The 16674-nt window shown below is 28.8% G+C and overlaps 1 protein-coding gene across 1 annotated transcript in view; it reads left to right on the top strand.

The window, feature by feature from the left end:
* Positions 1-1310: 1310 nt before the first annotated feature.
* The window catches only part of LOC107456037 (uncharacterized), a gene marked incomplete in the record, with an annotated part of 87981 nt that continues 72617 nt past the window's right edge, over positions 1311-16674 (top strand). Inside the window, 2 exon segments of the mRNA XM_071178907.1 lie at positions 1311-1448; positions 3186-3261. Of these exon segments, the coding sequence (XP_071035008.1) occupies positions 3219-3261 (43 nt within the window).

Genomic DNA, 16674 nt, shown 5'->3' with positions numbered 1-16674 from the left:
ATATTTCAAAGTTCAGGTCAAAATTACGATCCGTGGATGAATGAATAATGAAGTATGAACGGGTCCTCCATGTAAAACGGTCTCTGACTCGTGTCTTGAAATCGTATTCTTGATCATAGATGGCGCCACTGAAAAACAAGAAACCCACCCTCTGTCTTAAAAATTCGCTGTGGTTTCTAATAGCAGGTTTGCTCGTAAGTAGCATAAGTACAACATGTCATACTTGAGATTTAAAACACTTACAACGAAATTGAAATTTCAGATCACAGAATAATTGAGCATACACTTCGATAATTTATTTATTCTGTAATCATCACGAGAAATTTTGTTTCAATTCTTTTAAATATGTTATATGTAATAGTTTTTAATCATTTTCTGACAGGAACTTGTAATTCAAATTGCTCAAATGCAAACTTAAAAATCCCGAAGTCATGATATTTAATGGAAGACATTTAGCCTCAAACGTGTTTTAAAATGTTTATATCTCACGATATAAAGAAATTTTGAAACATTTCACTGATTAATAAATTTGAGAGTATTTTCTATAGACCTTTACTTTTATTCAAAAAAAAAAACTACTAAAAGTTAACAAAAATTATCCATAAACCTTTAAATTACGCTCATAACTATAACTCGATATTTATAAATTTTTGTTGTTTCTGAAAAAAGATTTTTATAAGGTTTACTAGACATTTTACTTAATAAATTTTGTGCAAGAAAATTTCTTAAAGTTTCTTTTTCTTATCATTGAAGCGTTATTACTAATGATTAAAGCATTGGTATTTCTAGCAAAACGTCGTTTAATAACTTTGTTAATAAATTTTTTGTCAATAGCGTTAAGATTCACGAAAAGTTTTCGTTAATACTTAACCACTTTTGAGAACGAGCCGGTGATTTGTTGGTTGCTTTTAAAAAATTAAATAAAGTCAAAATGCTGCACAATGTTAAGTGCAAAAGATATTCTTTACACTGTCATAGCATAAGACCATGCATGGGTCATTAGTGCAAAAGTTTCATTACTTTTTATCATTAGTCGAAAATTTTATGAAAGGGAATTGCACGATTTTGAAAGATAGTTGCAGATTTTTTTTGCGTTTCAGAAATAAATAAAAAAAATAATAAACTTCACATTCTTTTTTTTTAAGCACAGAATGGCACCCACTCAAATTTATCAGAAAGTAAAACAGTATCACATAAATAAAAAATATCTTATCGGTTGCCATTGATATCGGTTACTCTTGCAGGTTGCCATCAAAAAATCAAAACTTTATTAATTAAAAATACTTTCAGAACATACTGTAACTCCCCCTACACATAATTTTTATCGGGCATGCGACATAGAAATTGTTTTATCAAATATTTCTTTATGACTTATCTTTACATTTGAAATATTATTTAACAGAATTCTCGGAAAGATTATTTATCAATTTGATAAAACAGGACTAAAGGTAAGATATGAATTGATTCTTACATTATTTGTTAGAGAGATTTTTTATTACTAAACAACTTGTTGATTTTTGTTGATGTTCTTATTATGTTTTATTGCATGTTTATATTTCTGTTATTATAAGCATTCATATAATTGAATTGTAAAATATAAAGGGGGGGAGGGATCTCGAAGTGTCATTAGACATCCATTGTATTCTTCATATAGATACTCATTTACATGAAAGGAAGAAATATAAAATAGAATTTGTTTACATCGCTCAGATTCACTGTAAAAAATTCCGTATCAAATTATGGAACTTTCATACGTAAAATATATTTTTTACCGTAAAATATTGTACCGTAATTTTTACTGTAATATTGATTTAATTAAAGAGATTAAGTGCTTTTACGAAACTTTTTGAGTGATTTTACTGTAAAAATTAAAGTATATCATATTTTTTGTTTCGTAACATGTCCAGTTAAATATGGGTTTTCGGTTAAAAAAATACCGGCTTCCTGTGTGCCGGTACTTTTTACCGTGTTTTTATCCAGAATTTTTTTGCAATGTAATGGTATTTTTCAAAAATGAAGATTTTTATTTAACTAACCCATCTTAAAATACTTAATTTTATTCCCGTTAACTCAGTGATAAATTATAATCTAGTGTAAGAAGCTCCGAAAATATCATAATATATTATTTATAAATAGTTTCAAGTACTCCGTCTTTATTGTTATGGCTATGATAATATTTAATTTTCAATTTTCAAAATGTAGATTTAATTAAAACAAACCTTAATCTTTATTAAACCTATGTATAGAGGCAAATGACTTTTTAAGTTGGATAATTATTCATGCATTGTAAAAAATTCTGGAAAAAAATTACCGCAAAAAGTTTTTAAAATCCATTTTACCCTAAAATGTTTTTCTTTGCATTGATTTCTATGCATTGAAATTTTTACACCAATTTTTATTTAATTACAGTGATTTTATAGTAAATATTACTTTAAAATTACGGAACATTAGATTTTTTGTTCCACAATATTCTACATTGAAAATAGATTTTAGAATAAAAAGCACTGCTACTCTGAGTGCTGGTACGTTTTACCGTGACTTATTGCGGTTTTTTTTACACAGTGGTTCTATANATTGTAAAAAATTCTGGCAAAAATTACCGCAAAAAGTTTTTAAAATCTATTTTACCCTAAACTCTTTTTTGCCGTAAAATTTTTCATCGTAATTTTTACACCAATTTTTATTTAATTACAGTGATTTTATAGTAAATATTACTTTAAAATGACGGTACATTAGATTTTTTGTTCCACAATATTCTACATTAAAAATAGATTTTAGAATAAAAAGCACTGCTACTCTGAGTGCTGGTACGTTTTACCCTGACTTATTGCGGATTTTTTTACACAGTGGTTCTATAAACACTTCTATAGCTTTTAATATAAGCAATTAGTAATAAGACTTAAATCAGACTTATACATTATATATACAAAAAAAGTACAAAAAAGAAAGTAAGAAAATTGCAATGGAAAATGACTTAATGCGGGAATTAATTAAACTGAAATCAAAATTAGTAGTATTAAATATGAAGAAAATAAATATAACCTAATGATCAAGGTGCGAATTTTAAAACAAAGTAAATAAAGGCAATTATTTCTTTTCTTAAAATCCGTTTCAAAATATATATTTCAGTTATAAATATAAATTTAAAAATACTTATACTAATTTCAATAATTTAATTTTTATAGGTGTTATTCTTGCAACTATAAAAACGTTATACAATGTCTGTAAATCAGCCTCCATGTTATGAAGATGCTTTAGCAGGTATTGTTTACATCGTTAAAGTATTTCATTTAACATTTACGCTTTTTTGTTCTTATGCAGTTTAGTTAGCACACGTAATAATAATATGTATTATTTTGTTTTAAGCAAAATGATGAAGCAATTTTTTTAAAAGCTCCGTTTTAATAAGCATTAGTACTCTTTTAATGTTTAGAACACCTCAAAATGTTTTATAAATTAATTTATATCCTGTATAAAAAATTAATTTCTTATAAGAGTTGTAATTTGAATGATGATACTAAAATGCCACTCAGAATGTGAAATAAGGACAGTTGAAATAGTTTTTATTGAAGGTTAGACATCAAGTGATAGTACAAGTTGTCAGTGTAAAGATGGTTTTTTTAAGTCAAAGCATAGACAGAAAATTTATACTTTCTTCATCACAATATAAAAACTTTCACTGATCCTCAAGAAACCCGTAAGATCCATATATTGCAAATAGAATCTTTTAGTAAAAATAGAGGACTCTTTTTAAACAAATTGGAGATATATTCTCACATAACAAGACAGATTAATGCAATTTCAGTTCAACAACTAACTTTCTACTAAGAAAAGTCATATATAAATTTGCTCTGTTCCAATCTCATCAGAAACTTTTTTCCAACTTTTTAATAAATAAAAAAATTAAGCTTTGTTAGAAATTGAAGATTATTTAAAATTGTTTAATGTCTGTTTTTAACGATGCTAGATTGATTGAAGTTTACTCAATTCAAATTAAATAGTTTTTCTATAGAAAAGCAAGTATATAAAGGGCTTAGCTCTTAGCTCAGTGGAATCGTTTTTTCAAGCTCCCTTGAAGGAGCAACATCAAGTTATGGCAATAATAAAAAAAACATTTTTAAACTTTGGAAGATTCCTGTCCATCTTTTTAGTTTTAAGTAAAATCACTATTATTTAAAATATTGCCAAAAAGTTAAGAAATATAATATTCAATAATATAATACTAATAAAAATAATTTTTCTTAATGAGACAGTATGCTAAAAAAACTTGAGTCAACTTGTTTTTATTTCATAATTAACGTGAAAACAGATGGTGTAATTATTATGGTTTATTATAATCAAGCAAATTATATGATACTAATAAAAATAATTTTTCTTAATGAGACAGTATGCTAAAAAAACTTGAGTCAACTTGTTTTTATTTCATAATTAACGTGAATACAGATGGTGTAATTATTATGGTTTATTATAATCAAACAAACTTAAGGGTATTGTAACTCAAGTTTGTTTCGTGACTGCTGATTGCATAAAAGGATTTTATAAGTTGTGGAAAAATAAATACGATCAAAAAAATTTAAAAATTACATATTAAGCATTACTTTTTATTACTATTAAAATATATTTTTCAGCTGGACCATCAAAGTGTATGCCGTACATCAATAAAGGTTTTGAGAGAGATCATGGTTAGTTTGACATTATTAAATCATTTTGTGAAGTATAGATTAATGTAGAATGAAAAAATTTTATAATAAGTATTTTCTCACATAATAAATCTTACAAATAAATGAATATATTTCCAGATAATACACTACCTCCTACAGCTCCATCTATGACATACATGGAAGAACCCCAGATGGTGCTTCCAGAGTGAGTGAATATTTTAAAATATTTGTAAAGATAGTTATGCATTCAGAAAATTAAATAAATAAAATATAAAACAGCTCTTTGAAATATTTATAATTAAATTTAAATATTTACTATTTATTACTTTTTTTGCAAATTTCATTGATGTATTTTAACTATTTATATATATACATTTTTATCGGTAATTTTTCTTAATAACTACATTGAATTCAACAATAATTCAAAAAATCAGTAAAAAGCTGCTCGATTCAAAAAATGTTCGAATGAAGTAAAAATGTGTTATTTTTTAATAATTTATAAGTTTGTTTAATTCTATAATTTTATATTATAAAACAATTTTTAAATGTTTTGTTAGCTACTCTTCTTAAAATATACAGATGAATTGCTACTTAAAACTTTAGTGAAATTGGATATTTTAGAATAATAATTTTATTACTGAATGTTTTGAAATTAACACTTTACGCACATATTTCTCTCTGTTTTAAAATAAACTTTTTCTTTAAATAAATGAAATAAAAAAAACTGATAATATGATGGGTTTTAATTTGCTTCGTTTAAAGTTCATTTCTTAACTTTAAGAAGTTTGAAAACCGAAGTTAATTTATGTCAACTTCAAAATTTTTGTTTCGTATTTAATTGAAATTATTAATAAATATCTATGTGTAAATACCAATTATTTATGTAAATTTATAATGCAAGTCTTAACATATAAATACCAATAATTTAAAGAATTAAAAGTTTTTTAAACATTGATGTTTAGCTAAATATTTTTTTATTTAGATTTCACGGTCTATCTAATGAGGGAATAAGAAATGCATGTTATGAATATGTGGATGATACTTGTTGTTATGGAACACGAGCAATAAGAGACATGATTTTTCAAAACATCACAAGCTCCTGTTCTTTACACGTAAGAAAGATTTATTATTTCATGTACCACCTGCAATTCATGATTTAAAAAATTAACTCGATTTATTTTTGAATGTTGTATTTAATGGCACATAACGGCATTTTACTTAAATCTTGTATTTGACACCACATAGCGACATTTGATTCCTGCAGTCTTTTAAATATATAGTTAATGAAGGCCATGGACTCTAACAACAGTTTATTTTAAAATATTTGAGTTTTTACATTTGAAACGTGTAGCAGAATTCAGTTAAATAACATAAAATCATCTTATTGTAAAAAATGCTCGACTTTTGTGCAAGTGAACACATTTTTAAACATTGCTCAATATTTAAAAGCTATTCAGTATCACAAAGTTATTTACAAGTTAAATAACTTTGTGATACTGAACGCAATTGCAGGTGGTGCAAAATGAATTGCGTTCAAAAAAATGAATTGCAGGTGGGCCATGAATGAATATCCTGAACCACCTGCAATTTATTTTTATAATTTTTTTTTATTCTACAAGTTTGTATTTATTTTTTTCCAGTATAAATTAGAATCATTTACAGAGAAAAGGCAGTCGGCTAGCAGAGAAACACCATATCACGGTAAGTAAAATGAATCATTCTATTTCACTTTTGAAAAAAAAAATTCATTATCCCAAAAACTTAACTTTTACCTTAATGTGATATTTTAAAACATGATTCATTAGTTATAACTTGCTCACATAGTCACAATCTATGTTATGTACATAGTCAAAAATCACAAATTATTTCTTTGAAATAAGATTGAACTTAAATAAAACTACTGAATTTGACTAAAACTTAAATTCGTTTGATGTAAAACATTTGATATGGCATTCCCTATATTCAATTGAAATATAACTATATTTATCGTAAGGCATTAAATTAGATTTGACAAGTTTGTTTACGTCTAAAATACTAGTTAATTCGTCATAAAATACATACTTGAAGTTAAGTTTCGAGGTTTCGAAAAGAAACAAAAAGTAGAATAAATAAATTAAGCATTTTTAATTATTAGGGCGTTAACACCCCCTTCTCGTTATCGCCTGTCGATTCCTGAACAGCATTTGCCATTAATTATGGATCGTCTTACAATCCATGTTCGCTTCGCTCGTTAACCAGTTATCTAGTAGGGGAGAGTGGGGTCAATTGTAAAATTTTCTTCTTAACTATTTTTAACTAACAAAAAATCCAAATATTATTAGTATTAATTGGTAGACGAGTAAAGTAGACTATCCTCTACTAGAAATACCTTATTTTAAATGATATTATATTAGTTATTAACAATTTTTGACAGTCGTGCACTTGTTACAATTGTCCCCACTTACGGGGTCAATTGTAACAGTTCATAAATTCAACTAAAACATAGTTAATTATACATATTATCATAGTTGTGATATATTTTTTTATTGATCAAAATAGTAGTGATATTTTAGGAGTAAAAATAATAATGAGCAGAGACCTAAAGGGTTAAACTTTTAACTTTAAGGGGTTAAAAATTTTAATTTATGCTGTGAAAGGTGACAAATAAAATAATGCACATGCAACATAATATAAATGATATAGGAAACTATTGGTGGTTCTTAAAGAGTTAAGTAATGGTTTGTAAACATAAGATTATTTATTTTCAGCTGTTACAATCGTCCCTTTACTTATTGTTACAATTGTCCCCAAGACGCCATTTCAGCTTCATTTGTTAAAAACAATGCTAGTTAATTAGCAAAACTAATCTTTTTTTTATTGAAATGTTAATTAAGGTGTCCACTTACATATTCGGTTAATAAGTTTTATTTGTTTAAACAAAATTACTTTGTTACAATATAATATTCTAATACCAAAAAAAGTACTTACATAGCTTGAAAATATCTTTTGTGATGTAACTCTTTCAAAACCACATAAAAATGGTTGCCAGCAAGGGTGCACATGTGGATTTATTAAATACACCTTGTGCGCCACCTAGGAACCAAATCTAGAGCCCGAACACTTTTTGCTCTGTTACAATCGTACCCTGTTACAATTGACTCCACTCTCCCCTACATTGTAAAAAATTTTGTATACAATTTGTAAAAAGTACTAGCACTCAGGCTGGTGATACGTTTTACAATAAACTCTATTCTTGCCGGAGCAGATTATTGAACAAAACGTAATTTTTTCAGTGATAATTACAGTAAAATAACTGAATCACTCCAATTAAATAAAGGTTACTGTAAAACTTACGGTATACTTTACGGTAAATATATATTCGTCGGTAAAATGGATTTTATGGTTGATGCTCCCAAAGTGTCGGTACTTTATACTGCAATTTGATCCGGAATTGTTTTCAGTGTAACCAGTTCTCTAGTATTCTTTCGCTTACCAGCACATAGTAATGAACAGTAATTTACCAAATTTATTGTCTTACAGGCGTGTTGTTTTTAAACTTATTATCATACAATAAAAAATAGTATTATGAAGTAGTTTGATAATAGAGTAGAAATGAAATAATATTTTCTGGTAGCTTAGTGGTTAATATATTTTTTATTTTATTTTATGACCGTCGTTGAACAGCCGACCCAATTTTTTGAGTTTGCAACTGCTAATGTTCAACTACGTAGCCTTGTAATTTTGAACCCATTCTAGAAGACAAGGGAACTCTTGGATCAAGTATAGTGAAAAAATTGTCTTTGTGGAGGACGGCTTGTCAGGAACTAACAAGCAATCTGCGTTACATGGAGAGGAAAACCACGAAACTGTCCCATGGTTAGGGGACTCAAACCCATGATCTATCTACCACTGAGGATATTTTACATCAGCACTGCAGTCGGTGCAAGCCGGGTGCGGAATTTCTATCGACTAGTTTTCGTTGGCCATCGAATCTGGTTCACCTCATTGTCGAACTCTCTATCCCCTGAGCAGATTCTAGTGGTCACCATAGTAAAAATAATTGGTTTTGGTATTTCTCACACGTTAAAGAAATTTAATTAAATTTTAATACATTCTGATAATCCTAGACCGCGCTTTTTTCGCAGTTTGAATTAAAAGGTTGTTCCAGAAAATAAAATTATAATACTTTTAAGAATGCAAATTATTCTTTAAGTTGTTTATAACGAACGTCCGTATTGTATTGCCTGAAAATCTCAAGCAAGAAAATTAGTTTCCTATTTATTTTATTCATGCTTATTTAAAATCACTCACTAATAGATATTTATTTTTTAGGGCAAGATATTGATGGTCCAGAGAATGGCCCGCCACCAGCTATTTGGAACATAAGGGTCAGCACTCCCACGAAGTTCGAAGACGGAAGGAGATATGTTGAAATTCCTCATACAGCTTATGTTAAAACTTGTTGGAATTGCAGTGGAAGGGGTGAAGTCACTTGTTCTTCCTGTGGAGGGTCTGGATCGGTAAAATATGCTCTTTTTTTTGTTGTCAATTTTCAGTTTTGGGGCGTTAAACCACATAGCGGATGTACTTCTTTTATTTTTATTATTTAACTTCGTCGATTTGAAATTGTGCACCCAACGCAGAAGACAAGACACTCCAAGGTAGAGTAGTGGAAGAGTTTATACAAAACTAACCCACATATTTGCATAATACGGAGATGAAATTACGGACTGTAAAGAGTCCCCCGAACAGTTTAGATACGATATTTTTCGATTACATTTAAATAGGTTGCAAACAATTAAAAAATTGTTGCGTGAAGTTTTTATTTTTTTTATTTGGGGGTGGTTTTCTTTTTTTTCCTATTATTCTCGAAGTATTTGATAAAGCGCTATTTGATTTATTTATTTTCAATTGCAGAGTTTTCTTTTTCGATCAAACATATATCATTTTAGAGTGATAAAGAAGTAATTTCTCTTATAAAAATAAATCAGGCATCTAAGTTTTTTGGTATAGTAAATGGTTACTGGTGCAAGTTAAATCTATCGTGTCACAAAGTCCTCTATGTTCTATTTAAAAAAAAATAATCATACCTCTAGGAGTACTTAATTGGAGATTGATCGTTTTCTGGCTCAGGTCAAAATTACGATCTATGGATGAATGAATGAATGTACGAACGAGCTGCGACACATGTCCGGCTTATGCCATATTCTTGGCCTTAGTTGGAGCCTCTGAAGAACAAGAGAAGCACAATCTGTCTCAAATTGGTGTGGTATCAAAAATCAAGCTTGCGGTTATTAGCTAGTGACATTAGAAACAACAACAACACAACAACTTAAAACAGTGAGATTCTAAAGAGAGTTAATGTTAGGAACATAGTTGCGTTCAGTCTCAGTTTAATGCTGGGAAGGAAATGCCCTCCGGTAGATATTTTTTGACGTTTCAGCGAAACAATTACTTGAATATTTGGAGAACTAATTATTAGGAAACGTGCCACCGAGGTCTCTGGTTCGATCCTCGGGTCGAGCGCGGTCGACTCAGCCTTTCATATCTTCAGTGGGTCGATAAATGAGTACCAAGCATGCTTAGAAACTAAAGGGGGTTCCGCGTTCGGCTGACCACCTGACCGGAACATCTGCATCTGCACCCCAGAGCCTAAGGTCAGGAAAACTGAGATGGGCACAATAGGCCTTGGCCCTCTATGGGCTGTCGAGGCGCTGAGTTTAGTAATTATTAGGAAAAAAATTAGAAACTTCAAAAAACTTTATTTGAGGTTAAGGCAAGTAGAGCTTAAATAAATTATTGTGGATGAATATCAGAGCAACATTTTTATAAACTAAAACCACTCTTAGCGATTTCTTTTGTAAATTGTAAAGAAACATATGCTCAGTTTTATAGATTCTTTTGAGAAAAAAAGAAATCAATTATGAGTAAATTATTTATTTTTAGGAAATAAAAGCGATGTATTAGAACGAAAAAACAAGAAGAACAAATCAGTATTTATTCGTAACGAATTTTGACAGTTTCGTAGTGTAAAAAATTTCTTTTCGAATTTTATGATACATGAGTTATTTCTTTACTTAAGAAACGAGTTTTAAAAAATACATAATACCTTGAACGTCTGCATTATCATTTTATGTCATATTTCAATATAAAAAATCTTTTAATTTCAATTCATGATGTCGTGAAAAACATATTTTAACAATTACGTGAAAAAAATGTTTCAGGAATTATATATTTTTACAGAAAAGCTTTTATTTTAAAAACGTGTCTTGTTAAATAACTTATAAAACGAGTTAAACTTCTGCATAATCGCAATATGTCATAGATTTACGCAAAAAAATATATTAAATCAAGTTCATGAAATCGTGAAGAACTTATTTTAGCAATTACGTGAAAAAACATGTTTTAAGAATTATATAATTTTATAGAAAAGTTCTTATTTTGAAAACGTCTCTTGTTAGATAACTTAAAAAACGAGTTTAAAAAACTACATAATATGTTGAACTTCTGCATAATCGTAATATGTCATAGATCTACGTAAAAAATGTATTAAATCAAGTCGTGAAAAACTTATTTTAGCAATTACGTGAAAAAAAACATGTTTTAACAATTATATATTTTTACAGAAAAGTATTTATCCAAAAAAAAAAAAAAAACGTCTTTTATCAATTTTACGATACGTCAATTCTTTTCACGAAAACTTCGTTAGAAAAATTTTACGAAATTTTATAAATGGAAATAATTGACTTAACGTGGAACTACGTAACACGTTTCATTTATCGCAATGGCTGTGCTTAAAATGTTCGATTTTTAAACTATTGTTCTATTTTTAGAGTTCGTGCAGCTCTTGTAGTGGCAGTGGGCGAGATAGTGAGGACAATTCATGCTCAAGTTGTGGTGGTTCAGGAAGTAGCTCGTAAGGATATTTATTTAAATATTTGTAAAAGAAAAAATTTTTAGGAAATATTTTTCATACTAATGAAAAATGTGAACTTATTATTTATGTTAGTCATGCTGAAAAAATTCTTGTAAAAGATTAGGAACAAATTTCGTGTTTCCGAACACAAAGGGTGGCAATTACTTTATACCAAAGTAGTGTCCAACTGCACCAAAATCAAGGGCAGGTTCTTAGTGCAAAGAACTATCTAGAAAGTTCTTTTACACTTTTTGGTGCAAAGTAATCGCTGCCATTTATTTTCAATTCTGTAACTCTAATATTTATAATTACTGTAAAATACTCATAAAAATCAATAAACTTACTCTTACAGACAATATAAAATACGAATCAGTAATTCAGGTTTCATACATAATCTAATTTGCTTATAATTTTACATAATAAATATTTGCTTATAAATGAAACACGCGCAGAAAAGAGGATAGAATTTATTCATTATGAAATCATTTAATATGGTTCTCAGAGATATTAAAATTAAAATACAAATATCTATTTTGCATAACTGAAAACATATTTCAATCTAATATAATAAGTATCTTATATACTTTACAATAAGTATCTAATATACTCTATCAGCAGCAAATTTAAGCTGTAAAATTTTTTAATATGTCTTAACAACAAAAATGGCGGTAAAAAATTTAGATAAATTAACACCCCAGATATAATTCTTGGTGTAATCAAATATCAAGGGCAGTTTATGGTATCGTTAAACTTCAAGATTGTTCCATTATATAACTCTTGATGCAAAGTAGAGTAGTTACCACCATTTTAAGATAGACAATCATAAGCAACTGAAGCTGTCAGATATTACTAGCTTCATTTATCAACAAGTAGGAAATAAAAGTTGAGGTGTTAACAAATGCTCAAAAACAGGATAAATTTTTATGACTTGCCAGACGTAAATGAGAAGAAACGAAAGTGATTTGAAATATAAAATGTAAAATTGCCAACGAAAAATGGACAAATAAAGGTGAGAAATAAAATTAGAAGAACCACAGTTGCCGAGAGAGAAAAAAGATGAAAGCAGAACAAGCAAAACCACCGTTACCGAGAGGGACAATCATTTTTGTTTCTTTTCATTTACGTCTGGCGTGTCTTCAATACGGGAGTATGTTTTTGAACATTTGAAACATGTCTACTGTTATTTCCTATTTGTATATTTTTGAAGCGAATGAAGTTTTTAATCTAATAATATCCTTACTTCTTATTTACACCTTTAAAAGACGATATTTCGCAAGCTTTAATGGAAGAGTTGCAGACGAGAAATAAATTTATTTAAGTAATTTATTGGATTATCTAAATGTTTACATTCACCAGAGAATGTCAATTTCTATTACAGTTTGGGTTATTCCGCTAAACTATATGATATATTTTGCCTTTTGGTTAGAAATATTTTAGTAAAACTAATCGAAATTTGTAAAACTTATAAAATTGAAAATGGTTGTAATTTCCCTTTACAGTTGCATTTGGTGCAGTGGAAGTGGAAAAGTAACATGCAGCACCTGTGATGGTCACGGTAAACTCAAACATTATGAAGAGCTTATTGTTACATGGTAAGAAATTTTTTTTTCAGCGTATACGATTTCATTTAAGTTTTCTTGTTTGAAATATTGATTTTAAAAGAGGGAATGGAGTAAGATGCTCAAGGTTAAAAATCGCGGTGGTTTTCTTTTTTCTTCAAGAGTAGGAAGCATTATTGAAAACATTTATCAAAATTTTAAAATTTCAAGTCGATAAAAACTTGATTTTGTTGATAAAAGTTGTTAAACCATTTTTCTTTGCCTTATGTCTTAATTTATAATCAATAATAATAATGTAATACAATAAAATATAATATTAAAACATAGTGAAATAGAACCAAATAGTAAAATATAATAGTAAAACATTGTCTTGTGATATGAATTTCAATTTTGATTTTTTGGGGTTATTTTTTTAAAAAGCATAAATATACAAATCTTAAATTTCATGTTCAAAAATGTGAAATTTGGATTATAAAGAATCAGTAAAAAAGGGTAATACTTAAATTAATTAATACTAGGAAAGGTGATATTTAAATTAATTGTTTATCGAATTTAAATGAAAGCCTTATTGTGCCAGAAATGATTTGTTCTGTGTAGATATTTAAATTGTTTACAAACATTAAAAATTTCCTGTGACGCAAAAATATTTGCAATTACAAATTGAAATTATTTTTAAGAAAGTCTAATTAAAAATGTAACTAGCCAGGAAAAAGGTTATTAAAATGATAATTTGCGTTACATTTAACTCTAGAAGGAGACAAACTTGACTTTAATTTCTCAATATTCAAATGAATAAAACTGTAATGGTAAAAGTATGTGTGAAAAATGTTGGAGCTTATTTATTTGCGTTAATTTTTAGTCTAGATGTTTTTACGCTAATTAAAAAGAATAAATTTTATAAGAATTATTCATATAATTGTTCCTTTTAATATCTGTATTACAGGAAAAATAACGTTGACAATTTCGTGGCCAATCCCATGAATATACCTGAAAAGCTGCTTATTAAATCTGCTGGTAGAATAATTTTTATTGAGGAAAATCCAGTGGTATGTACAACATATATATAATAAGTAAATAAATATGATGTTGATTGCAGTTTTCGTTACAACTGTGAAAAAATAATGTTTTTTTTATTTAGGATAACTCTGTGAACAAGTTTTATACCGGCTTATAAAAAGCCGGTTCCGGTATGATACTGGATCCGGTATTATACCGCGGACCCAGTATCATACCGGAATCATTGTTTCATAAGCAGGTATCAAATTGATTCCAGTATGATACCGGATCCAGTATCATACCAGTATCGTTGTTTCATAAGCCGGTATCAAACTGAGTCCAGTATGATCCCGGAGCCAGTATCAAACCGGAATCGTTGTTTCATAAGCCGGTATCAAATTGAGTTCAGTATGATCCCGAACCCAGTATTACTGGAATCGTTGTTTCATAAGTCGGTACGAAATTCACCCCAGTATGATACCGAACCTCGTGCTATACCGGTGTTTCATCAGCCGGTATCATATTGGCTCTAGTATGATGCAAAATCAGATATAATACCGGATGATGTTCACAAGCTAGTAGGATACTGGCTCCGGTATAATATCTAAATACCTCGAGGTATCCGACTGTGATGAAATTTTCCGCTGTCTTCAAAAGTATTAAAATTTTTACTGTATCTTTAATGAGCAAGGTTAACATAGGGTTCGCTTCCTAGGTTCGAATCCCGGCGTTGGCAGGTCAATCGGAATTAAGTTCTTGACTCGCATTGACTACAGTGCTGACATAAAGTATTCCCATTGATAGATGTATCATGGGTTAGAATATCTTTAACGTCGGGCTAACCGAGGGAGTATTTTTATGTAAAGCAGGTGTGTGTTAGTTTTATCAAAAAGTCCTCTACGAAGGCTAGTTTATCTCAATGCTTGATTCAGAAGTTTAATTGTCTTCTGGATTGAATTCAAAATTACAAGGATACGGAGTTAAACATTTATTGTCGTAAACTCAACTTTGAGTCGGCCGCTGAACTTTGATTATAATACCAATTCAGTTAATTGGACTTAAGATGACAAACATCAGTTGGTGCAGTTTTTGAAACTCGTGTCTTTAAATGGAGCATCTATTTAAATACCACATCCTCTATATGGAAGGCTGTGAGAAAAAAAATCATTTGACCAATGAGTATTCTGTGATTGCCACTATAGTGTTAACAATTAATGTTCTCACTTTTGAAATGAATTGACATTACATTATTATGAGATTTCTTTGTGAAATTATTGTTCAGGTTTCACCATTGACACATTCACCGGATGCATTACTAAACGAGCAGTCGTTTTGCCTAATAAATAAGCACAGAAGAGATTTCTCAAATCAACTCATTCTTATGCAAGTAAGTTAAAACATATTGTTCTGAAATTAAATACCACACTGTTAAAAATTCCGAGCCACGTTGCTCCAAAAAAATCGTATTCATTTTCTGGTTACATAAAATAGAGCTGAGTTGTACCATATTTTGTTATTTTCACTAGCTCCAAATATTAGTAGAAGGATGAACCAAACGTAGGTGCACCAAACGAAGAAACAAAACACCTACTTTCATTCTTTTTCTTATTAAAGCAGAGAAAGATTGCATCATCGATAGGTATTTTTAAAGCACTTAAACACAGGCCAAGATTGCGATTTACTGTAGCAAAATTATTTACCTTAAGTTGGTTATTTTATGATATTCTCTAACCATTTCATTCCACCAATCAAACTCAAAACAGCAACATATNACAACTGTTACTTTTCTCAACAACTGAAATTTAGAATAGTGTGATTAAGAAAAATATGTGAACTGTTTGCAATTCCAAATTAATATTGAAATGTACAGGTTTAGAATTTTCTACAGTGAAAAGTTTTCGGAAGTTCAGTATTCAAAAAAGTTTACGAAAACTAGACGTTAAGAACGTATCCAATGAGCGAGCATTGGATTGCAAAGCAATCCGAAATGAACTGCAAAAGCAGTTCCGTGGGTTGGTGAGCGCCAGCGAGCAGGGGGCGAAGCCTCCTAGTAATAAATAATAATGAAAAATAATGTAATAAAATAAAATATAATAATAAAGCATAATAGAATCTAATAGTTAAATACAATAATAAAACATTGTCTTGTGATATGAATTTCAATTTTAATTTTTTGGGGTTATTTTTTTTTAAAAAGCATAAATATACAAGTCTTCAAGTTCAAAAATGTGAAATTTGGATTACAAAGAATCAGTAACAAGAGGTAATATTTCAATCTAAATCAATTAATACTAGGAAAAGTAATATTTAAATTAATTGTTTATTGAATTTAAATAAAAACCTCATTGTGCCAGAAATGTTTTGCTCCGTGTAGATATTTAAATTTAATACAAACATTAAAGATTCCCTGTGACACAAAAATATTTGCAATTGGAATATTATTGTATACTGGAATATTACAAATTGGAATATTATTTTTAAGAAAGTCTAACTAAAAATGTAATTGGCCAGAAAAAAGGTTAGTGAAAGGATAATTTGGGTTACATGTAATGCTATCAAGAGA

The sequence above is a fragment of the Parasteatoda tepidariorum genome, chromosome 3 (genome assembly GCF_043381705.1).
Source record: "Parasteatoda tepidariorum isolate YZ-2023 chromosome 3, CAS_Ptep_4.0, whole genome shotgun sequence".
Lineage (NCBI taxonomy): Eukaryota > Metazoa > Arthropoda > Arachnida > Araneae > Theridiidae > Parasteatoda > Parasteatoda tepidariorum.
The sequence above is the reverse complement of the archived record's forward strand: the minus strand, read 5'-3'. Positions and strand labels throughout refer to the sequence as shown.